At 41.5% G+C, this 23447-nt stretch overlaps 2 protein-coding genes across 2 annotated transcripts; both read left to right on the top strand.

Annotated features, from left to right (window-relative positions):
- The first annotated feature begins 1426 nt into the window (after positions 1 to 1426).
- Positions 1427 to 9349, top strand: LOC139391998 (VPS28 subunit of ESCRT-I). The gene is made up of 11 exons (XM_071139627.1): positions 1427 to 1475; positions 2001 to 2120; positions 2744 to 2809; positions 3668 to 3696; positions 3860 to 3897; positions 3993 to 4082; positions 4243 to 4348; positions 4560 to 4661; positions 7334 to 7387; positions 7698 to 7789; positions 8232 to 9349. The coding sequence occupies exons 3-11, from the start codon at positions 2770 to 2772 to the stop codon at positions 8350 to 8352; spliced, it is 672 nt and encodes a 223-aa protein (XP_070995728.1). The 5' UTR covers positions 1427 to 1475; positions 2001 to 2120; positions 2744 to 2769; the 3' UTR covers positions 8353 to 9349.
- Positions 9350 to 9591: 242 nt separating this feature from the next.
- On the top strand, positions 9592 to 23094 carry LOC139392138 (mitogen-activated protein kinase 15-like). The gene is made up of 15 exons (XM_071139869.1): positions 9592 to 9642; positions 9907 to 10057; positions 11227 to 11325; positions 11603 to 11632; positions 16991 to 17081; positions 17790 to 17920; positions 18099 to 18262; positions 18473 to 18612; positions 18773 to 18830; positions 19188 to 19325; positions 19813 to 19918; positions 20145 to 20496; positions 20621 to 20754; positions 22386 to 22538; positions 22845 to 23094. Exons 2-15 carry the CDS (start codon positions 9989 to 9991, stop codon positions 23034 to 23036), a joined length of 1857 nt encoding a protein of 618 aa, XP_070995970.1. The 5' UTR covers positions 9592 to 9642; positions 9907 to 9988; the 3' UTR covers positions 23037 to 23094.
- The last annotated feature ends 353 nt before the right edge of the window (positions 23095 to 23447 follow it).

Genomic DNA, 23447 nt, shown 5'->3' with positions numbered 1-23447 from the left:
CATAAAGGCCAGATTTGTGCAATATACGACTGATTGTTGTCCTATGGACAGAGTCTCCCACCTCAGCTGTAGATCTCTGCAGTTCATCCAGAGTGATCATGGGCCTCTTGGCTGCATCTCTGATCAGTCTTCTCCTTGTATGAGCTGAAAGTTTAGAGGGACGGCCAGGTCTTGGTAGATTTGCAGTGGTCTGATACTCCTTCCATTTCAATATTATCGCTTGCACAGTGCTCCTTGGGATGTTTAAAGCTTGGGAAATCTTTTTGTATCCAAATCCGGCTTTAAACTTCTTCACAACAGTATCTCGGACCTGCCTGGTGTGTTCCTTGTTCTTCATGATGCTCTCTGCGCTTTTAACAAACCTCTGAGACTACCACAGTGCAGGTGCATTTATACGGAGACTTGATTACACACAGGTGGATTGTATTTATCATCATTAGTCATTTAGGTCAACATTGGATCATTCAGAGATCCTCACTGAACTTCTGGAGAGAGTTTGCTGCACTGAAAGTAAAGGGGCTGAATAATTTTGCACGGCCAATTTTTCAGTTTTTGATTTGTTAAAAAAGTTTGAAATATCCAATAAATGTCGTTCCACTTCATGATTGTGTCCCACTTGTTGTTGATTCTTCACAAAAAAATACAGTTTTATATCTTTATGTTTGAAGCCTGAAATGTGGCAAAGGGTCGCAAAGTTCAAGGGGGCCGAATACTTTCGCAAGGCACTGTATATGTGTATATATATATGTATATATATATATATGTGTGTGTGTGTGTGTGTGTGTGTGTGTGTGTGTGTGTGTGTGTGTGTATTTACCCAAAACATATATGGGGGATTGGAAATGATGCAGACAATTACATTGATGGAAGCAACAATCTATCTTCAATATTAAAGCTGATCCACCCCTTTAAAAAAAAGTATTATTCTACTATCAGTTGGTAAACAAACTGAAAGGGTTAATACTGCCACCTGGAAGTGTGTTGTTTGAACAGGTATAAAGTCAAGGTTGGCGATTTTACTGCCACCTGCAGTTATGGAATGTTTGCTTACACGTGTAATTCATTGGCTGATCCTTCCTGGTGATCTGGACGGAATTATGTGATTCTTCCTTAACTCATTGGAAGTCCCACCCAGTTGACTACTTCAAAATTATGAAAGTCCTCAATGGAGCTGCCCATGCTAAAACAGGCTTTTGGGCACTAGAGTCCTCTATCTTTTTAATTACGATAAAGAATCATAGCCATGGGTCATGGCTAGAAGGGATCCAGCATGTGTCAAATTAAGGTCAGATTTGTAGCAGGTTTGGAGAAATAACATAGCAGGTTAGGAGAATTAGGTTAATTAAGGTTAGGCAAATGATTAGGGTGACCTAAAGTGCCAAAAAAATATGGACGCTAATTTGACAAAAGCTGGACCCCTTCTTAGACATTACCCTTTGACTGGCTCAGAACCAATGGGACAGAAGTTTTCCAAGGTACAGTACCTTTTTTTTTTGCCTTTCCTTTGATGTCTAGTGTCCAGCCAAACCCCACACTCCTGTGTTGAAGTCTGAGATATGCTTTGGAAGTTTACGTGGTAAGAAAGGACAGGCTTGCATACACGAATGAATAATACGTTTGGAAGCCAGCCTTTTTCGATTTGCATTGAAATCCCCGTTTGCTTTGGATGACAAAATAAAGACTAATGAAACAGGAACTTCACCCACGACATTCAAAACATACACTAACTAAAGCTGGTATATCAGAGCGACTGTAGAGGTACAAGGGGAGAGTTTTTTTTTCCCACATTTTTTTCTAATTTGTTTTTTACCTGGCAAAGCAATACTTTTTTTTGTCTCGCGCGCCAGATAGTTTTTATAAAACTCCACTCACTCACTTTATGACAATATCAGTAGAAAATTTCATTTAAAAAAAGCTACATTTCGTCAAGTGGTGACAAGTGTCTAAATTGTCTTGTTTGCTTTTTAATACTTATTTCAAATTATATTACTTTATTTAAGTGAGGCACAGAAGGGCACCTTATGTTTTGACGACTGTGGGTCCTTTGGTTCCGCGAGGGGTGTGTTTACACCATAGACCGTGAGCGGTTTACACTGATGTCACTTCAGTTTGCCAAGAGGGTGAGTGGAATATTCCTAGCAAATGTTGATTTATTATTCAGATATTGGTCGGATAACATGTGTATACGAGTTGAATCGCCGTACCAGCGATACCGTGAATTGTCCTCACTTATCCATCCAATATAATGTGTCCTTAAGTGTTTGTTTAGGCTAAATAAATCACAAAGGAAACGCTAACTAGCTAACGTTAGCTATTTAGCTAGCTTATTTTTCATAAAGGATCTCATCACTTTTGAAAGTTGTTGTTGATATCTATTTATCTTGTCATGGCCCTTGCCAATATCTGTAATGAGATGAATTCACCACTAATTTAGCAACATGTAGTTAGCTAGCTAAGCTACATTACGTGTTTACAATCCAAGAGAGTTCTTCTTCCTGCTTTTCTTCTCTCTTGCTATAGTGACAGCAGCTAGCTAGCTAACATGACAGATCTGTAACGTTAGACACAGTTTAGTCAATTAATTTACTTTGATATGTATTTTAATTGGCGGTTGTTCACTTACTGATGTCACCCTCCAACTCTTAGCTATTGGTTTGTCTGACCTTCCTAGCTGTCAACACTGTTTATACTGTAACTGAAGAATTTGAAATAGATTTGTGTTAACATGTATTACTTTTAATAGATCAAGTTGTGAGAGCAGCATTCACCATGTTTCACGGAATACCTGTCACGGGAGGTATGGGAGGAGGTAAGTTGGTCCTTTGTAGCTCAGTTGGTAGAGCATGGCTCTTGCAATGGCAGAGAATTGGGTTCGATTCCTGGGAACACCCATACATAAAATGTATGCACGCATGACTTAGTCACTTTTATCCAAAGCGACTGTCTGTGAAATGGCATATGTTATTATATATTGAAGGCCTAGTGCAGTCAGAAACACAACTTTCCTGTATTTTATATATCCACACTGAGGTTGGAGTAATACTGTGAAAATTATGATAATACCCTTTTAGGCTAAGAGCTGTTTGAAAATACCTGATATTTCTGCCTATTTTGGTGGGATTGAGTTTTGGCCAGTAAATTAGTTAATAGACTAATAAGAAATAGTTCCCAAACTCTGCCAATAACAACACATTTTCTGTTTTTGCCTCTGCACTCAGACCACACCCAGACAGTCCAAGCACAATTATTGCTTGAGAAATTGCTCTTTGTTAAGAAGCTATTTTTTGTTTGTTTGCATTTTAATTGAAAGCAATCACAATAAGGTACTTAATTGTTACCCATAAATTATTTGATATTGAGATAAAAACTGCTGCATTGGAACTTTCAAGTTTGCCTTGAAACAGTCACAGATGGGGTGGCAGGTAGCCTAGTGGTTAGAGCGTTGGGCCAGTCACCGAAAGGTTGCTAGATTGAAGGTAAAAATCTGTCGTTCTGCCCTTGAACAAGGCAGTCACTGTTCCTAGGCCGTCATTGTAAATAAGAATTTTTTCTGCAGTTAAATAAAGGTTAAAATAAAATATGCACTTTATAGACATGATCATCAGAAATTTGCTTGTCTTATAAAGCATCTGTAACTGTTATACTTTTATATTTCTCTTCATTATAGCTCCTGCCAATAAACCTGAATTGTATGAGGTAAGTGGTGTGGAGTTTTGTAGGGTTTGCATAATTGCTTCTTGTGGCATATTTGGTGGAGCTCTTTTAGATATTTAATTTGGCTGTGAGTTTCCTGCTGTTACCTGCTTTTTGTACCTGCATTTTATCAGAAAGAAAAAATAACAGTTTTCTGTTTTTTTAGGAAGTAAAATTGTACAAGAATGCAAGAGAACGAGAGAAGTAAGTGAACATTGACTGTAAATTAATAATATAAGCTATTCACAATCCATGTAGGTTAAATGTTAACATTGAGCATTGTGCTTGTATTAATCAAGGTTTGACAACATGGCAGAGCTGTTTGCTGTGGTGAAGACACTTCAGGCCCTGGAGAAAGCTTACATCAAAGACTGTGTGACCCCTAATGAGTGAGTTTACACTTCAGTGGTTGTGTATGCATGTGTCATGGACTGTAAATAAAGGTGTGTGTGTGTGTGTTAAAAAATATTGTCTGTATATGTATGAGGTTGTTTCAACATTAGAGTTTGAAAATCTGTTATGAGATTGATTACTGTGTGTTTCTGTCAGGTACACGGCTGCTTGCTCCAGGCTGCTGGTGCAATACAAGGCTGCTTTCAAACAGGTCCAGGGATCTGACGTGGGTTCTATCGATGACTTCTGCAGGAAGTACAGAGTGAGTTTATATCAGTCACACTGCTTTGAGTAGAGTGCCGGTCTTGCAGATAGAAGATGTAATCCACTCAATGTAACGCATAGTGGCTGATCCCAGATGTATAAGTGCTTTTGGCAACTCTGCGGGCTGCTGAACAATAGAACAATATCTGAATATGAGTAAATTGGGTTATGCCATATGTTGTTCTCCTCTCCCTTCTCTTTTATGTTAGCTTGACTGCCCGCTAGCTATGGAGAGAATCAAGGAGGATCGACCAATCACCATCAAGGATGACAAGGGCAACCTGAATCGCTGTATTGCAGATATCGTATCGGTAGGTCTCTTCGCCATACCCATGACATTAAACACTGACTGAGTGATTTCAATCCCTGTGTTCACTTTGGGCTTTTGGCCAACATTGAAGCCTTTTACAGCCCCATATAGATTGAATAATAAAGTTCATTCTGTTTCAGCGTTAAGTCATTTTCTTAATTTGAATCATTCTCTGGCTCGTCCCAGAACACTGTGTTGGTGCGCCCTTAAGGGATATGTTCCGCATTGCGTCAAACAACATTGATGAATACGCTGATTCGGTGAGCGAGTTTATTAGCAAGTGCATCGGCGATGTTGTACCCACAGCAACTGTCGTACCCAAACAAGAAACTGTGGATTGATGGCAGCATTCGCGTGAAACTGAAAGCACGAACCACTGCTTTTAACCAGGGCAAGGGGACCGAAAACATGACCGAATACAAACAGTGTAGCTATTCCCTCCGCAAGGCAATCAAACAAGCTAAGCGTCAGTATAGAGACAAAGTAGAGTCGCAATTCAACGGCTCAAACACAAGAGGTATGTGCCAGGGTCTACAGTCAATCACAGATTACAAAAAGAACACCAGCCCCGTCGCGGACCAGGATGTCTTGCTCCCAGACAGACTAAACAACTTCTTTGCTCGATATGAGGACAATACAGTGCCACTGACATGGCCCGCTACCAAAACCTGCGGACTCTCCTTCACTGCAGCCGACGTGAGTAAAACAGTTAAACGTGTTAACCCTCGCAGGGCTGCAGGCCCAGACGGCATCCCCAGCCGCGTCCTCAGAGCATGCGCAGACTAACTGGCTGGTGTGTTTACGGACATATTCAATCAATCCTTATCCCAGTCTGCTGTTCCCACATGCTTCAAGAGGGCCACCATTGTTCCTGTTCCCAAGAAATCTAAGGTAACTGAGCTAAACGACTACTCACTTCCGTCATCATGAAGTGCTTTGAGGGACTAGTCAAGGACCATATCACCTCCACCCTACCTGACACCATAGACCCACTCCAATTTGTTTACCACCCCAATAGGTCCACAGACGACGCAACCACGCTGCCCTAACCCATCTGGACAAGAGGAATACCTATGTTCATCGACTACAGCTCAGCATTTAACACCATAGTACCCTCCAAACTCGTCATCAAGCTCGAGACCCTGGGCCTTGACCCCGCCCTGTGCAACTGGGTACGGGACTTCCTGACGGGCCGCCCCCAGGTGGTGAGGGTAGGTAACATCTCCACCCTGCTGATCCTCAACACTGGGGCCCCACAAGGGTGTGTTCTGAGCCCTCTCCTGTACTCCCTGTTCACCCACGACTGTGTGGCCATGCACGACTCCAACTCAATCATCAAGTTTGCAGACGACACTACAGTGGTAGGCTTGATTACCATCAACGACAAGACGGCCTACAGGGAGGAGGTGAGGGCCCTCGGAGTGTGGTGTCAGGAAAATAATCTCACACTCAACGTCAACAAAACAAAGATGATTGTGGACTTCAGGAAACAGCAGAGGGAGCACCCCCCTATCCACATCGACGAGCCAGTAGTGGAGAGGTTAGTAAGTTTTAAGTTCCTCGGCGTACACATCATGGACAAACTGAATTGGTCAACCCACACAGACAGCGTGGTGAAGAAGGTGCAGCAGCACCTCTTCAACTTCAGGAGGCTGAAGAAATTCAGCTTGTCACCAAAAACACTCACAAACTTCTACAGATGCACAATCGAGAGCATCCTGTCGGGCTGTATCACCGCCTGGTACGGCAACTGCTCAGCCCACAACCGTAAGGCTCTCCAGAGGGTAGTGAGGTCTGCACAACGCATCACCAGGGGCAAACTACCTGCCCTCCAGGACACCTACACCACCCGATGTCACAGGAAGGCCATAAAGATCATCAAGGACAACAACCACCCGAGCCACTGCCTGTTCACCCCGCTATCATCCAGAAGGCGAGGTCAGTACAGGTGATTCAAAGCAGGGACCGAGAGACTGAAAAACACCTATCTCAAGGCCATCAGACTGTTAAACAGCCACCACTAACTTTGAGTGGCTGCTGCCAACATACTGACTCATCTCCATCCACTTTAATATTGGAAAAATTGATGTCAAAAATGTATCACTAGCCACTTTAAACAATGCCACTTTTATATGTTTACATACCCTGCATTACTCATCTCATATGTATATACTGTACTCGATACCATCTACTGCATCTTGCCTATGCCGTTCTGTACCATCACTCATTCATATATCTTTATGTACATATTATTCATCCCTTTACACTTGTGTGTATAAGGTAGTTGTTGTGAAATTGTTAGGTTAGATTACTTGTTGGTCATTACTGCATTGTCGGAACTAGAAGCACAAGCATTTCGCTACACTCGCATTAACATCTGCTAACCATGTGTATGTGACAAATAACATTTTATTTGATTTAAGTGCCACAGCAAATTGCATCCCACATCAATCCTGCCAATATCCGACAGGGCCGCTGAACAGAGAGGAACTACTTGATATACTGGTATCATAGGACATATAACGCTCACTCGTTGATAGGCTTGGACTGATTGGACCACACATTTTAAAGAGTATGCTTGTGCTGCAGTAAATTTCAGGTTGCTGACAGATGGTGAAATAGTCAGTCAAACATTTTTGCCCTCAGTCTCTGTTCCTCCTCTCTTATCCCCAGCTCTTTATCACTGTGATGGACAAGCTACGTCTGGAGATCCGGGCCATGGATGAGGTAAATAGATCGGACTGAGACAAATGACAATGAACATTAACATATCACCTATAATTAGGTCTGGGAAAACCTCGGGGTCCCTATTTATAGGCTACATAGCCCAATTTGAATATTTTGCACGTTTATTAGCAAAAAATCTGATTGGTCAAAATACCATTTATTGGCAAAAGATCTGATCTGATTGGTCAAAAGTTCAGAATTGGGCTGCCTGTGTAAACGCAGCCATATAACTTGTCAGGTAATGTGGTTAGGAACTACACCAGGCCCTATGTTTGATTGACTGACTGATTAATTGGTTTGAATTGTTCAGATCCAACCAGACCTGAGAGAGCTGATGGAGACCATGAACAGAATGAGCAACATGCCCCCAGACAATGAGGCCAAGGACAAAGTCAGCCTCTGGTAAAGATGTACCTCATTTAAACACATTGAGGGGCTGGTTTCCCCGACACAGGTTAAACCTAGTCTTAGACTAAGTAGCACATTCAATGGAGAATCCTCATTGACCATGCTCTTTAAACTAGGCTTAATCTGTGTTCGGGAAACTGGCTCTTGTTGTCTAAGAATGACGAAGTAGGCTTAACACTAACACCGAGTGGCGCAGCGGTCTAAGGCACTGCATCTCAGTGCTAGAGGTGTCACTACAGACCCTGGTTCGATTCCAGGCTGCATCACAACCGGCCGTGATTGGGAGTCCCATATGGCGGTGCACAATTGGCCCGTCCAGATTAGGGTTTGGCCAGGGTAGGCCGTCATTGTAAATAAGAATTTGTTCTTAACTGACTTGCCTAGTTAAATAGTATAGTAATTCAGAAGCTAAAGGGTTGCTTGTTCTCCTCTGTAGGTTGACCACTCTCAGCAGCATGTCAGCCTCTGATGAGCTGGACGACTCCCAGGTTCGCCAGATGCTGTTTGACCTGGAGTCAGCCTACAATGCCTTCAACCGCTTCTTACACTCTTCCTAATCTACCCACATCATCCAGGACTGTTGTCACCTTTCTTATATCATTGTACAACCCCTTCCTCCTCTCCTCTACACATCTCCAAAGTCAACACCCCTGTTTGTGCTTTGTATTATTCCATTGAATAGTATATTTTTTTCCTCCCATCTTTGGTACAGTATCTGTCTGTCTTCTCCTTTGAACGCTAACCTAGACTCTTGGCAGCATCCAGTGCGGTGGCCTTGCCTAGTGGGGTGGTCTTCATGTTCAGTTGGATGCCTTGTTGAGTTGTAGTTCTCCAGCCTGAGTGACGGTGTACTGTGTTAAGGCTGCTTGTATCAGCCTGCATTCTTGAATCTACGTAGAACCATGTTTACTACTGGGTTTGAAACATCAACACAAGGCCCAGTGAGTCTGATCCCTTTTATAAGTCACTTTAGCTGAAGACGAGACGTAAAACATGTCAAAAATAAAGTGACCGGAGGTGGTTTAAGACGTGATGGAAATAACATTTAGAAAAGAACAAACTGCAATTTTGGGGTGAAATCCAGTATATTGCTGTTCCCCATCTGCACTCCGAGACAGTTGTACTTGTGTAGAGGTTATTACTTTAACTCCAGTTGTAACAGATGGTTAGGTTAACTTGGTTCACATATGAGTTGTATGTAATGCACCCTTATTGATGATTATGTTGAAACACTCTGGTGAAGGAAATGGGGCTGTTGTCAATGGCTTTGTTTTTCTCATTTGATTTGAGTAAAATATTATAGTAGTACTACTACTTCAGTTAATGTGCATAATTAAGCTTTTCTTTAGATGTGAGGGTTTGGCCACATCAGGTGGGCAATGGAGACTTCATTTTGGGATGCTGACTAAATGTGTTTCACCCCTCAATTATAATTAGGGAGAGCATATTTATTAAGATTTATCATTGTAAATAATGCAACTTTGAATTTAAAAAAAGCATGTAACATCTTTTTTTTTTTTTGAAATAAAAATTAAAAATCTACCTCCAACTTTGGTGTCCGCCTTTAATCATGTTTTAACATTTATGTGTGAATTCTATGGTTATTCATTGCACCTTTTGCTTTGTATCTTGGACATATTGATAAGACATTCGGTTAAGAAAATAAAGAATACGGCTCCTTTAAAAGCGGTCGGGAACGGGTTCAGCCGCAAAGATGCGTCTCCAGGACAACAAACAATTACAAAAAGAACCCGATATGCGTTTTTTCTATCCAGCAGCAAACCACCGTTGGCTGTCGCTGATATCCTTGAACCGGACCTTTTCAGTGCTTTCAAAGGAGACCATGGGTAATTTTTATTTTAGGGATATATTTGTGAATTAATGTATCGGTGGGCAACGACTGATTTGATCAGTAACCATTCAACATTAGCCCAGAAGTTCAAAGGGGCTAGCTTGCATGCTGCTGGCTGCTAAACAACATAGCTAGCTAAAATCACGTGTTTTTTATTTAACTCATTCAAACGAAAGGGTGGTGAAGATTCCAGCTCCAAGAAGTTGATACCTTGAATCACATGTTTTCAGAACGTTCATGATCAAACTTTTCTTTGCAGAATTTCAACTTGGGCTGAGACTGTTACATTGTAATTAAGGCATGAGAAACATTGCATAGAGTTATCTAAACAAAGAATAAGGATGAACGTCACAGAGGTGGAGGATCATATTTCCATGAAATATGAAATACAAAGAAGACTTGGAAAGGGGGTAAGTAATCTAGGCTGTCTCCGGTTGTGAAAAGTTATTTGTTGGGAAGAAGGTCGAACTTATGAATGACAGCTGTATTGCACGCTGCTGTCAAACAATAATAGTATCTACAAAAAGCAATTAGTAGTTTACGTTTTCTGTCGGTTTTGAAAATGTATTTTAAATGAATAATCAAATTACTTTCAATTACACACATTGCTACATTTTACTTTTTCCTCCCCAGTCTTTCCATTAAGAAAAATTCTTACAAGTCCCCAGAATTAAAGTTCCTTTGAATAATGATGTCATAAGCTAGAGGATTGTCTACTTTTTCAGAACAAGCTGTTTCTTTCAGCCAGATCAGTAGACTTTGATACTAGGGAAATAGAAAAATCAGTGACTTCAGAGTCCAAAGATTTTGTTTTGTTTATCCCCAGACATAGACATAGAATAATGGAATCTCTTCATTCCCTTTGACAAGCTAAGAAGAGAGTTTCTCGCCATGTGTTATAAGCATCCGGGAGGCTAGATCTATCTCTGAACTGTATAGTGCCAGGTGGTAAACCTGGGACACTGTTGAGTCATGTAGATACATCATACAGATGCTAACTAATCTTCCCTTGAGGGGAGGCCAATGGTCATATTACACTTGTTAACAGTTAACTACAGTTTAATTTTACCCAAGAAAATGTGTTTGGGCACTATTCCCAGGTTACAATACCAAGAATACCATCATAAGTTCCAAGACAGTAATTTGTCAAAAACATGTAAGAAAGTCTTCCTTGACAACCCCTATTTCTCCAGTTTTCGTTCCATTTGATAATATTAAAGTAAGCCTTGCTTTGCTTGTTAAGCAGGATGTCATTGACGCCAGGTGGGACTGGCCACAGAGGGACCAGTGTCTAGTGAACCTGATCATGTGTTCTCTCAGCTCAGCACTGGGCTGTCTGTCGGGGGACCCATTGTCATAACCAGTCACCTCTCCTCGATGTGCTGCTGACTCTAAAAGTGCTTAGTAATGTCTCTAGAACGTTTTGTATTTCCTTACTCTCCACTCTACTTCACTGTCTGTTTTCATATTGTGATTTTAGTTTCTCTTGGGGTTCAACTGCAGTCTTGTAGCAGTTTGTTTAACCTTTAATCCTTATAATGATTCACTAACAGTTTTATATTTCTTTATCTGTGTCCAGGCATATGGGATTGTATGGAAGGCTGTGGACAGGCAGACAGGAGAAGTTGTGGCTGTTAAGAAAATATTTGATGCCTTCAGGAATAGGACTGATGCCCAGGTTTGTGATACATGATGATATTGGTCATTGACATTGTTTGCCACTAACAAGGTGTAGCTACAGAGGTATAACCTTAATACTCTATATGTAGTGCAGGTTTCTGGAGCATACCAAAGAAGACTGTTCAACAACCTTGACTATATCTAATTATAATTTTATGAAATACTGTAACAGCCAGGGGTTCTCAAACAGCTTGTGTATTATTTTTGTTGTTGTTAATGATGAAATAGATTTTCAATTAAGATTGACTTGTCACAATGTTTTTTTTTCTCAACAGCGGACATTCAGAGAAATAATGTTTCTTCAGGTAAGAATGAATACCTATATCAGTTAGTGTAATAGTGTTTCTTACGTCCCTCTCCTTTCCCCAACCTGGGCTCGAACCAGGGACCATCTGAACACATCAACAACGGCCTCCCACAAAGCATCGTTATCTATCGCTCTGCAAAAGCCATGGCCTTTGCAGAGCAAGGGAAACAACTACTTCAAGGTCTCAGAGCAAGTGATGTCACCGATTGAAATGCTAATAGCGCGCACCGCTAATTAGCTAGCCATTTCACACCGGTTATATTAACAACAAATGGAAAGTTGAAGTGGGTTTTGTTTGAAGGGAGCACAAGCGCAGCCTGCAGTCAGCTCCACAGCCAGAGTGGAATGGTCCTGTTGCTGTGGAAACTGGGGCCGTGCTTGCATACCGTAATGTAAACACCAGATGGCTCCTGCTCTTCAGGAAGAGTAAAAAAGTTGTGAATAACATAGGCAAGAACCAAAAATCTCACGTAAACATGGTCTGTCCACGAGAGATTATGGATAACAAAATGGACACTAAAATGTTTATTGCATGGTTTTTAAATTAATGTGTAAACTGATCATTCCCTATGCTAATGTGACAGAGACAGTTCTGTTGAGTTATTCTGGGGGGTATGGTGTGCCATATGTAAACTAACATATGGAATTATTTTAAGATGGTGGATAATTTAGCTATTTGATTTAGAATTTTAGGACCCTTGTCGGTGTAAAACAAATGTATACAAAAATTAGTTTGACAAAATATAGAATTTGGCCTTTACTGCTATAGCCCATAGAAGCACATTGAATAACACATTCATAAATGGCAAAACAAACAGTCAAAAGGAGATATAAGAAAGCTCAGGAAACATTTTTGTTTTTTGGACACATATTTAAGCCTTCTTTTTTATTTGCACAAAACTACCTCCATACTTCCATTTAAAAGATAGAACCGGTTACCTTTTTCATTTATCTAGGCAAGTCAGTTAAGAAAATAATCTTATTTACAATGACGGCCTAACCCAATTGTGCACCGCCCTATGGGACTCCCAAACACTCCTGTTGTGATACCCTAATTGTCATACTTGAGTAAAAGTAAAGATACCTTAATAGAAAATGACTCAAGTAAAAGTGAAAATCACCCAGTAAAATAGTACTTGAGTAAAAGTCAAAAGGTTTTGGGGTTTTAAATATACTTAAGTATCAAAGTAAATGTAATTGTTAAAATGTACTTAAAGTGTAAAAAATAAAAGTATTAATATATTTTCTTACGGTTAGCCAGGGGCACACACCAACACTCAGACATAATTTACAAACAATGCATTTGTGTTTAGTGAGTCCCCCCAGATAAGAAGAAGTAGACCCAGGGATGTTTTCTTGATAAGTGTGTGAATTTGACCATTTTCCTTCCTGCTAAGCATTCAAAATTGTACTTTTGGGTGTCAGGGAAAATGTATGGAGTAAAAAGTATATTATTTTCATTAGGAATGTAGTGAAGTGAAAATTGTCAAAAATATAAATAGTAAAGTACCGACACCCCCCCCCCACCCCAAAACAAACTACTTAAGTAGTACTTTGAAGTATTTCTACTTAAGTACTTTACACTACTGCCTTCCATCTCAGATGCAGAAGGCCAACATAGGTGGATGCAGTGGATTGAGACACAGCCCATGCAAAAAAATATAGTTTAGATATAGTTAGATTTTTCTTATGTTATTTCGATTGATGCATGGGTGCGTCAATAGACTCTTAGGGATATTTAAAGAGACTACCCACAGTATTGGGGAAAGTTTGCTGTGTGATTTTGGTGCTTAGTTAATCATTCAGATGGTGACCATATATTCTGTCCTCATGAAAGTGGATAGAAAACTGGTCACACAGGACAAGCAAACAGTGTGGTCCGCTTTTATCGGCCTCCAGTCTCCACCATCCACTCCAGCCAGGGAAAACAGAGGCCAGGGCCTTAAGCTGTGTGTGAATGTCCATAATAAGGCTGTTACTATCTCCCACAGAAACACTGGCACCCCAGTCTCTGGATGGTTTACATCACATAGCATTTCAACATTGACCCATTCCAACACCACCTAGACTGTTATGCCACCATCCCTAAGAAGATTCTCCCTTTTGTAGTCAAACCAAATCACATTTTATTTGTCACATGCACCAAATACAACAGGTGTAGACTTTACCATCAAATGCTTACTACAAGCCCTTAACCAAAAATGAATGCAGTTTTAAGAAAATGGAGTTAAGAAAATATTTACTAAATAAACTAAAGTAAAAAAAAAAAAACATTTAAAAAAAAGTAACAATAAAATAACAATAATGTGGCTATATACATAGGGTACTGGTACTGAGTCAATGAGCGGTAATACAGATTAATCAAGGTCATTTGTACATGTAGTAAGGTTACAGCAGTGTAAAAACAAAGGGGGGTGGGGGTCTATGTAAATAGTCCGGGTGGCCATTTGATTAATTGTTCAGCAGTCTTATGGCTTAGGGGTAGAAGCTGTTAAGGAGCCTTTTGGACCAAGACGTGGCACTCCGGTACCGCTTGCCGTGCGGTAGCAGAGAGAACAGCCTATTACTTTGGTGACTGGAGTCTTAGAAACAATGTTTAGGCCTTCCTCTGACACCACCTAGTATACACAATACCAGTCAACCAGTCTCTCCTTCCAGACCCATATCAAACATCTCCAATCGAAAATCAAATCAAGAGTCGGCTTTCTATTCCGCAACAAAGCCTCCTTCACTCACGCCGCCAAACTTACCCTAGTTAAACTGACTATCCTACCGATCCTCGACTTCGGCGATGTCATCTACAAAATTGCTTCCAACACTCTACTCAGCAAACTGGATGCAGTTTATCACAGTGCCATCCGTTTTGTCACTAAAGCACCTTATACCACCCACCACTGCGACTTGTATGCTCTAATCGGCTGGCCCTCGCTACATATTCGTCGCCAGACCCACTGGCTCCAGCTCATCTACAAGTCCATGCTAGGTAAAGCTCCGCCTTATCTCAGTTCACTGGTTACGATGGCAACACCCATCCGTAGCACGCGCTCCAGCAGGTGTATCTCACTGATCATCCCTAAAGCCAACACCTCATTTGGCCGCCTTTCGTTCCAGTTCTCTGCTGCCTGTGATTGGAACGAATTGCAAAAATCACTGAAGTTGGAGACTTTTATCTCCCTCACCAACTTCAAACATCTGCTATCTGAGCAGCTAACCGATCGCTGCAGCTGTACATAGTCTATTGGTAAATAGCCCACCCATTTTCACCTACCTCATCCCCATACTGTTTTTATTTATTTATTTTTCTGCTCTTTTGCACACCAATATCTCTACCTTTACATAACCATCTGATCATTTATCACTCCAGTGTTAATCTGCATAATTGTAATTATTTGCCTACCTTCTCATGCCTTTTGCACACAATGTATATATAGACTCCCCTTTTTTTCTACTGTGTTATTGACTTGTTAATTGTTTACTCCATGTGTAACTCTGTGTTGTCTGTTCACACTGCTATGCCTTATCTTGGCCAGGTCGCAGTTGCAAATGAGAACTTGTTCTCAACTAGCCTACCTGGTTAAATAAAGGTGAAAAAAAAAATAAAAAAAATAAAAATAAAAACAGTTTGGACACATACTCATTGAAGGGTTTTTCTTAATTTTTTATATTTTCTACATTGTAGAATAATAGTAAAGACATCAAAACTATGAAAGAACACATATGGAATCATGTAGTAACCAAAAAAGTCTTATATTTTCAAATATATTTTAGATTTACATTCTTCAAAGTAGCCACCTTTTTGCCTGTTGGAACCAAAAATTTCAATTTTGGACTCATCACCAAAGGACAGATTTCCACCAGGCTAATGCCCATCTCTCATGTTTCTTGGCCCAAGCAGGTCTCTTCTTATTATTGGTGTCCTTTGCAGGTTTCTTTGCAGCAATTCGACCATGAAGGCCTGATTCACACAGTCTCCTCTGAACAGTTGATGTTGAGATGCGTCTGTTACTTGAACTCTGTGAAGCATTTATTTGGGTGGGAATCTGAGGTGCAGGTAACTCTAATTAACTTGTCCTCTGCAGCAGAGGTAACTCTGGGTCTTCCTTTCCTGTGGCGGTCCTTATGAGAGCCAGTTTCATCATAGGGATTGATGGTTTTTGCGACTGCACTTGAAGAAATGTTCAAAATTCTTGAAATTTTGCAGATTGACTGACCTTCATGTCTTAAAGTAATGATGGACTGTCGTTTCTCTTTGCTTATTTGAGCTGTTCTTGCCATAATATGGACTTGATCTTTCACCAAATAGGGCTATCTTCTGTATGCCACCCCTATCTTGTCACAACACAACTGATTGTCTCAAACGCATTAAGAAGGAAAGAAATTCCACAAATTAATGTTCAACAAGGCATACCTGTTAATTGAAATGCATTCCAGGTGACTACCTCCATGAAGCCTTGGGCTCCCGAGTGGCGCAGCGGTCTAAGGCACTGCATCTCATTGCTAGAAGCATCATTACAGACAGATCATTACAGGTTCAATTCCAGGCTGTATCACAACTGGCTGTGATTGGGAATCCCATAGGGTGGCGCACAATTGGCTTGGCCCAGCGTTGTCCGGGTTAGGGTTTGGCCAGGGTAGGCTGTCATTGTAAATAAGAATTTGTTCTTAACTCACTTTCCTCGTTAAATAAAGGTTATATAAATAGAAAGCCGGTTGAGAGAATGCCAAGAGTGTGCAAATCTGTCATCAAGGCAAAGGGTTTGTTTAAAAAGAAGTTTAACACTTTTTCGGTTACTACATGATTCCGTTTGTGGTATTTCATAGTTTAGATGTCTTCTCTATTATTCTAAAATATAGAAAATAGTACAAATAAAGAAAATTCCCACAAATGAGTAGGTGTGTACAAACTGTTGACTGGTACTGTAGGTCCTGGAAGGCAGGAAGCTTGGCCCCAGTGATGTACTGGGCTGTACGCAGTACCCTCTGAAGCACCTTAAGGTCGGATGCCAAGCAGTTGCCATACCAGGCGGTGATGCAATCGGTCAGGATGCTCTCGATGGTGCAGCTGTAGAACTTTTTGAGGATCTGGGGACTCATGCCAAATCTTTTGTCTCCTGAGGGGGAAAAGTTGTTGTTGTGCCCTCTTCACAACTTTCTTGGTGTGTTTGGACCATGATAGTTTGTTAGTGATGTGGACACCAAGGAACTTGAAACTCTCTACCCGCACCACTACAGCAACTTCGATGTGAATGGGGGCATGTTCGGTCATAATATTGTTTTAATTAATTTACGGTGGTCTTTGAGGACTGTGTGTGCGTGCTTAGGTCTTTTTCAAACAGTTATGTATTTCTCCCTGCAGGAATTTGGAGATCATGCCAACATCATCAAACTGCTGAACGTCATCAGAGCTCAAAATGACAACGATATTTACCTGGTCTTTGAATACATGGGTGAGGACTCTTATGTGGATTGTCTATTGACATCCATTTTGAATCTTCTGTCGGTTGACTTCAGGATTGTGGTGATTTGTGAAATGGTCGCACGCTATATAATATTACATGCCTATTAATAATAACAGATATACATGCAAGATGCTTGCATCGATGACTCTTGATGGTCAAAATCACCCTGATACCCAATAAAATACATTTTCAGGGCTTTCCCACTGTATTTATTATTTTCCACCTACCTTGTAATACATTTGATGAGGTCGGCCATTATGAAATAACAACACAGAAAGAATGTAGGCAGTCAGGCAGGCAAGCTGCAAGGTTATGCAGCAGTTTAAACCTGGCACCAGAGGGAGGTGTGAGAGGGGAGGGCTCTTCTCCTCTTGGCTGCCTGCGATGCCTGCTGAGTCCACACATTGGACTGCTCTCTGATCTCTGCAGGCTAATCTCTGAGTGTGGGCCAACATCACGGCACATGTTTTCCCTGGCACACCCCACCATGGAAAATGCCTCCTTTGTCCAACCCTGGCTAATTTTGGGGCACTGCAGAAGTGTGCAGATTGTTTATGGGAAACGTGACGTGTCTGGTTTGTTATTCATTGAGTGCTTTATTGAAAGGTGACATTATTCTGAGTGTGGTATGGATGAATGTTCAATGCTGGATGATTCCTGTTGGTTATTAGTGTTTTTACCACCTGTGTGTTGCAGACACCGACCTGCATGCGGTGATAAAGAAAGGCAACCTGCTGAAAGACATCCATAAACGCTATGTCATGCATCAACTCCTTAAGGCCACCAAATACCTGCACTCAGGCAATGTCATCCACAGAGACCAGAAGGTACAGTAGAATGTTTAAATTGCCAGTGTACTAAGAAGTGTGCATATTGAGAATATTACATTGTTGCATTTGCAGATGTGCTGGTGCCACCAGTATGGGTGACGTTATCCAATTCTTATTTTTCTAGAGGAAAAACAATTTGGATGACATTATTGAATTTGCATTCCTCTTCCCACAGCCGTCCAATATTCTGCTTGACACGGATTGCTTTGTGAAGCTGTGTGACTTCGGTTTAGCAAGATCTCTCTACCAGATCCAGGAGGATGCTGGGAACCCGGCGCTGACAGAGTATGTGGCGACGCGGTGGTACAGACCTCCTGAGATCCTGCTGGGCTCTTCAAGGTACACATGCACTGGGACCTGCTGTAGTTTCTCAATAAACTGAGCCACTTCTTCAGGCTTGAATATATCTCTGAAAGAGTGAACTGTTTTCTTGATTTAGTGTTAACTTGGGTTTCTTATCAAATAATGCACCCAATGGGAAGGTAAGTATTCTTGCAGAAACCTGTCAGTGCCTGTGAAATCACTGAAATACTTTGATTTCTCCTATAGGTACACAAAGGGTGTAGACATGTGGAGTATAGGTTGTATCCTAGGAGAGATGCTGCTTGGGAAGCCCCTTTTCCCTGGAACCTCCACCATCAACCAGATAGAAAAAATCATGAGTGCCATTCCATACCCTAGCCCAGAGGGTGAGTATTCATTCCTGGCTGCACAGTTCACAGAAAACTGCTAGTGTGCTATTTGCTTGTTGAGCACTAGTGGTGGAATCAAGCTTTTATGCCTCTAACTGACCAAGTTAACTGACCAACTGATCATTACTTAAGTAATGATATGTGATTTTGTTTTCAGACGTACTTTCGATCAGATCTGAGTATGGTGCCTCTGTGATTCAGAGGATGCTACTGAGGTAAGTCATAGCGGAAGTCCTACAGAAGTAAATATGTCTATATAAAGGTGTCTAGACATTTTGAGAGCTTGAGACTATAAGGTTCTATCTGCAGTTTTGTCAAAATATAGTTATTGATATTGCCTTGTTATATTCAAAGTTATCTACCTATATAGTACTCTAAATACCCCCAATTGATGCTGTTAAGTTCAAAAGAATGCTTAATAAAAATTTGCAAACACCATTCAAACCAATGAGGGTTCGGAACGTTAAAGCCAATTATCTCATAATCATCTTTTTGCAGATAGAACCATATAGTTGCAAGCTCTTGATTTATTCACAGTGCTGCTGTCTGTATTTGTCTGCCTGCGTGGCCAGGCCCCAGGTGCCTCTAGAGGACCTTCTGCAGCCGTCGGTGCCCCCTGATGCCCTAGACCTGGTGTGTCGCCTGCTGGTGTTCAACCCAGATAAGAGGCTGACCGCTGAGCAGGCACTGCAGCACCTCTACGTCTCCAGGTAACGTAGAAATCAAATCCAATGTATTTATACAGCACATCTCATACATTAAAATGCAGTGCAATGTGCTTCATACAAGTTTTTATAGGCTGGTTATCAATCGTGTCCAGTCAAATGTATTGTATTTTTACTTTTAAATCAGCAGTTTAGAGTAACCCAGGCTAGACCCCAAAGGGCTAGGAAGCTGACTTAAGTCACAAATTGCATTATATACCCAAAGGCCAATATGTCACAATGCTAGAATCATTTAATGATGCTAATACCGTGCATTTCTGTTATTTGTTGCATCCCAAATGGCACCCTGTTCCCTACATAGTGCACTTTCTTTGACCTGGGCCCTGGTTAAAACTATTGCACTATGTTGGTTAGTTTTTTGCTTTTACAATGTTTCTGAGTAGTGCTAGTCTTGGATTTAACAATGTTGTTATTTTCTATTTGTGTTGTGTTATGTCATAATCTTTGTGTTTTCCCCTTAATTTCACTGGAGATTCCACAACCCAGACAAGGAGCCAGGTCTGGACCATGCCGTGATCCTGCCTGTGGATGATGATGTCCAGTTGTCGGTGGTTCAGTACCGCAACAAACTGTACAAGGTAATACTGAGGGGAGGCAGGATGATGAACACCTGTCTCGTGTTCTGTGTTTAGTTGGCTTAGGGTAGATCATTACTGACAATTGTTGAACAGTTACTAATAGAGTTTGAAACAAGTTCCTTTCAAGGCATTATGACAATAGACATTTTTATTAACGACTGAAAAAAGGCACAGTATCTATAATCAGTCTTCTCTATCCATCTTTTATCTCTGTCCCGTGGAAAAGATGATTCTAGAGAAGAGGACCACAAGGAGAATGCTACTTAATATTCAGCCCAGGCCGAAGAAGAAAGAGGAGCCGGTTTCTGGGTCTGGGTGTGACAGTGGAGACCATGGGAAGGAAAGGCCCAATGGGAAGAACAAAGGTGGGCCGGAGCCAGTCCCACTGGCTGGTGATGGTGGAGGGGACCTTTGGGTTAAATCCCTTCATGATAAGACTGAACACCAGGCTGCTCGTCCAGTTATCACCATACCCACCCCAGTACCTGTGTCTACCCTGCCAGCCCTGGAGAATACCAGCCCTGCAGCTAGCCCCGTCATGGGAAAGACTACATATAATCCCATCACACATGTTGCCAGTGAGTACACGAACACACGCATATGGTCCCCAACATTCACATTCACATTCACACACACCTTCACACTTCATACACACAGGCGCATTCTTTCTCATGGTATTTGTCTTCTATTTCTCTCATGCAGATGGTTTTGTTAGAAGTCTGGCTGGACCACCTCACTATTTTCGCTCTGGTACTGCCAGCAGGAAATTGGAGCAACAGATGTGTGTTGAAAATGTAACTGTACTGCCAGCAGAGGGAGCTAACGGCAACACTGTTGTAAGTACCACTGTCATAAGAAAAACTGAGTTGTAATAGGAAAAACTCAGGTCCCAGGAAAGAGTTTAGTTACAACAGATGTAACAGATCATGTTAAATACAATACAACCTGCAACAAGGGAACAATAATAACAATTCAAAAAGATTGTTGGATTTGCAGAATAAATCACCTATTTTATATCCTCTTGAGAGGATCCTCATGTATGACGTAATACAATACCTACAGGTAACTGCCAAAATAATGGAAACATTTGAGTAAATGAGGGCTACAAAGTATATTGAAAGCAGGTGCTTCCTGAGTTAATTAAGCAATTCTTTATTTTATTTAACTAGGCAATTCAGTTAAGAACAAGTTCTTGTTTACATTGACGGCCTACCAGGGAACAGTGGGTTAACTGCCTTGTTCAGGGGCAGAATGGCAGATTTTTACCTTGTCCGCTCGGGGATTCGATCCAGCAACCTTTCAGTTACTGGCCCAACTCACTAGGCTACCTACCACTAGGCTACCTGCCGCCCCAAAATTAACATTGGAATTAACATCCCATCATGCTTAGGGACATGTAAAAAAAAAATGCTGGGCCGGCCATTCATTTGGCTATCAAGACTATGTCCCTATAGGATGACAATGTCCCCATCCACAGGGCACGGGGGTGGCAGATATAGCCTCAAGGTTAGAGCGTTGGGCCAGTAACCGAAAAATCTGCTGTTTTAAATCCCGGAGCCGACAAGGTGAAAACCTGCTGCTATGCCCGTGAGCAAGGCATTTACCCCCAATTGCTCAAGAGCCGCTTGACAATTGTGACCCTGGTCGTGATCCCACTCCCTGCGGGTGTCTCAGGGGGTGTTGGGATATGCAAAAAACACATTTGCATTACAGACTTGTTACAGGAAAAAATATAAGCATCCCCCCCAAAAAAATATTATGAGTGGTCACTGAATGGTTTGATGAGCATGAAAACGATGTAAACCATATGCCATGGCCATCTCAGTCACCAGATCTAAACCCAATTGAACACCTATGGAAAATTCTGGAGTGGCGCCTGAGATAACGTTTTCCACCACCATCAACAAAACACAAAATGATGACATTTCTTGTGGAAGAATGGTGTCACATCCCTCCAATAGAGTTCCAGACACTTGTAGAATCTATGCCAAGGTGCATTGAAGCTGTTCTTGTCCGTGGTGGCCAAACACCCTATGAAGACACTATGTTGGTGTTTCCTTTATTTTGGAAGTTACCTGTATGTGTGTACGTGACGTGTTTGTGCAAATCATCAGTTTCTCCTCGGTCCTCGTACTAGGACCTTCAGTGATTAGTTGCAGCGTCACTTGTTCATAGCAAAATACAAGAGAATAAACTACACACAATACCGTACATTCAGACTGACGCAACCTTCAGCTAGCACCTTGAATGTCTCAATTATAGACTACTGGATAGACAAGCATGTTAGTTGTGTGTATTACAGACAGAGACTGTAGATTTATGAGCCATTGTGTCAATCACTACGCAGCACAACAAGTTCTTTTGAGTGTCCACTGCAAAATATACATGCATGGAGATATTTTTCTGTAATAATTTCTCTCTCTTTTTTTGCTCTATCGCACTCTCTATCTCTTTTCCTATCTGTTAGTCTATGGAGCAGATTCTGCAGCGCGGTCGCTCAGCACCTGTCAGCCACAACCGTTCCTTCTCCCTGACCCTCTCCCATCCCCAGAACAACCCGCTGGTCCGCAGAGACGAGCCCTCTGTGTCCTCTGGGATATGTGTCACCTCTGCACGCCTGGTGAGTGGACATTGCCCTGCAATTTTAACAAACTCATACTCTATGATCTCATATACTGTTGCTGCTGCCACTATTGAGAAGACTTTATGTCAATGCCATGAATCATCTTCTGTAATGTGTCCTTTTCCAATGTTTCATTATCACCCTGAGAGCAGGGAACTCAGCTGCCGGCTGTGATATGTTTTTACATTGTAGCCTAAATTTTGATGTAAATGACTTGTCCCATATTCCCCCTCATAAAATGTTGGTCTCCCCCTCTAACCCATATTTTCTCTCCATTTGGTTATTTTTGGGGGTTAAACAAAGAACCAGCGGTCCCAGTCTCAGACACGAGAGGCACGGCCCCCTCCCAGGTTCAGTAAGAAGGTTTTCCAGAGTAAAGCCAATGTGGTGGCTGCCGGGGATCCCCGTGCCAAACTGGGCAGCTATTCTCAGGCCTATGGCACCATCAACAAGACAGAGCTGGATAACCTTATGAAGTGTCAATATCAACAGTAACCGCCACACTATGCTGTAAGTATGGGACACTGTCTGACATCAGACGGGCAATAGACGAGGGGACAGGGAACAGGGAGATATAGGCTAGTGGAATGTTTGGGGAGGAAAGTATTATTGCGAGACGAAAGTTAGGAGTTCAGCAGTACAGATTGGAAGTAACCATGGAGACATGGAAATCCATAGAGTAAAGGTGACAATGATTAAATGCCATCAACTTAGCCCCACTTCCTTTGTGAAATAATGACTCGCTGGGAAATGGGAACTATAGATCCTTAGCTTAATGTAACTAAATTTGCAAGGGTTTTTACAGTGAAATGCTTTATGCTAGAGGACAGCAGATATACCAGTGTAAATATATACAGTACCAGTCAAAGGTTTGGACACACCTACTCATTCAAGGGTTTTTCTTTA

Source organism: Oncorhynchus clarkii, chromosome 32 (assembly GCF_045791955.1).
Source record: "Oncorhynchus clarkii lewisi isolate Uvic-CL-2024 chromosome 32, UVic_Ocla_1.0, whole genome shotgun sequence".
NCBI lineage: Eukaryota > Metazoa > Chordata > Actinopteri > Salmoniformes > Salmonidae > Oncorhynchus > Oncorhynchus clarkii.
The sequence above is the reverse complement of the archived record's forward strand: the minus strand, read 5'-3'. Positions and strand labels throughout refer to the sequence as shown.

What these genes read in the sequence shown, in the direction of transcription:
- LOC139391998 (XM_071139627.1), top strand. Translation starts at nt 2,770, where the DNA reads ATGTTTCACGGAATACCTGTCACGGGAGGTATGGGAGGAG. An exon ending in CACGGGAGGTATGGGAGGAG is followed by an intron (nt 2,810 to 3,667) that starts GTAAGTTGGTCC and finishes TCTTCATTATAG; the next exon opens with CTCCTGCCAATAAACCTGAA. An exon ending in ACTTCTGCAGGAAGTACAGA is followed by an intron (nt 4,349 to 4,559) that starts GTGAGTTTATAT and finishes CTTTTATGTTAG; the next exon opens with CTTGACTGCCCGCTAGCTAT.
- LOC139392138 (XM_071139869.1), top strand. Translation starts at nt 9,989, where the DNA reads ATGAACGTCACAGAGGTGGAGGATCATATTTCCATGAAATATGAAATA. An exon ending in CCTGGTCTTTGAATACATGG is followed by an intron (nt 17,082 to 17,789) that starts GTGAGGACTCTT and finishes TGTGTGTTGCAG; the next exon opens with ACACCGACCTGCATGCGGTG. An exon ending in GTGTCACCTCTGCACGCCTG is followed by an intron (nt 22,539 to 22,844) that starts GTGAGTGGACAT and finishes GGTTAAACAAAG; the next exon opens with AACCAGCGGTCCCAGTCTCA.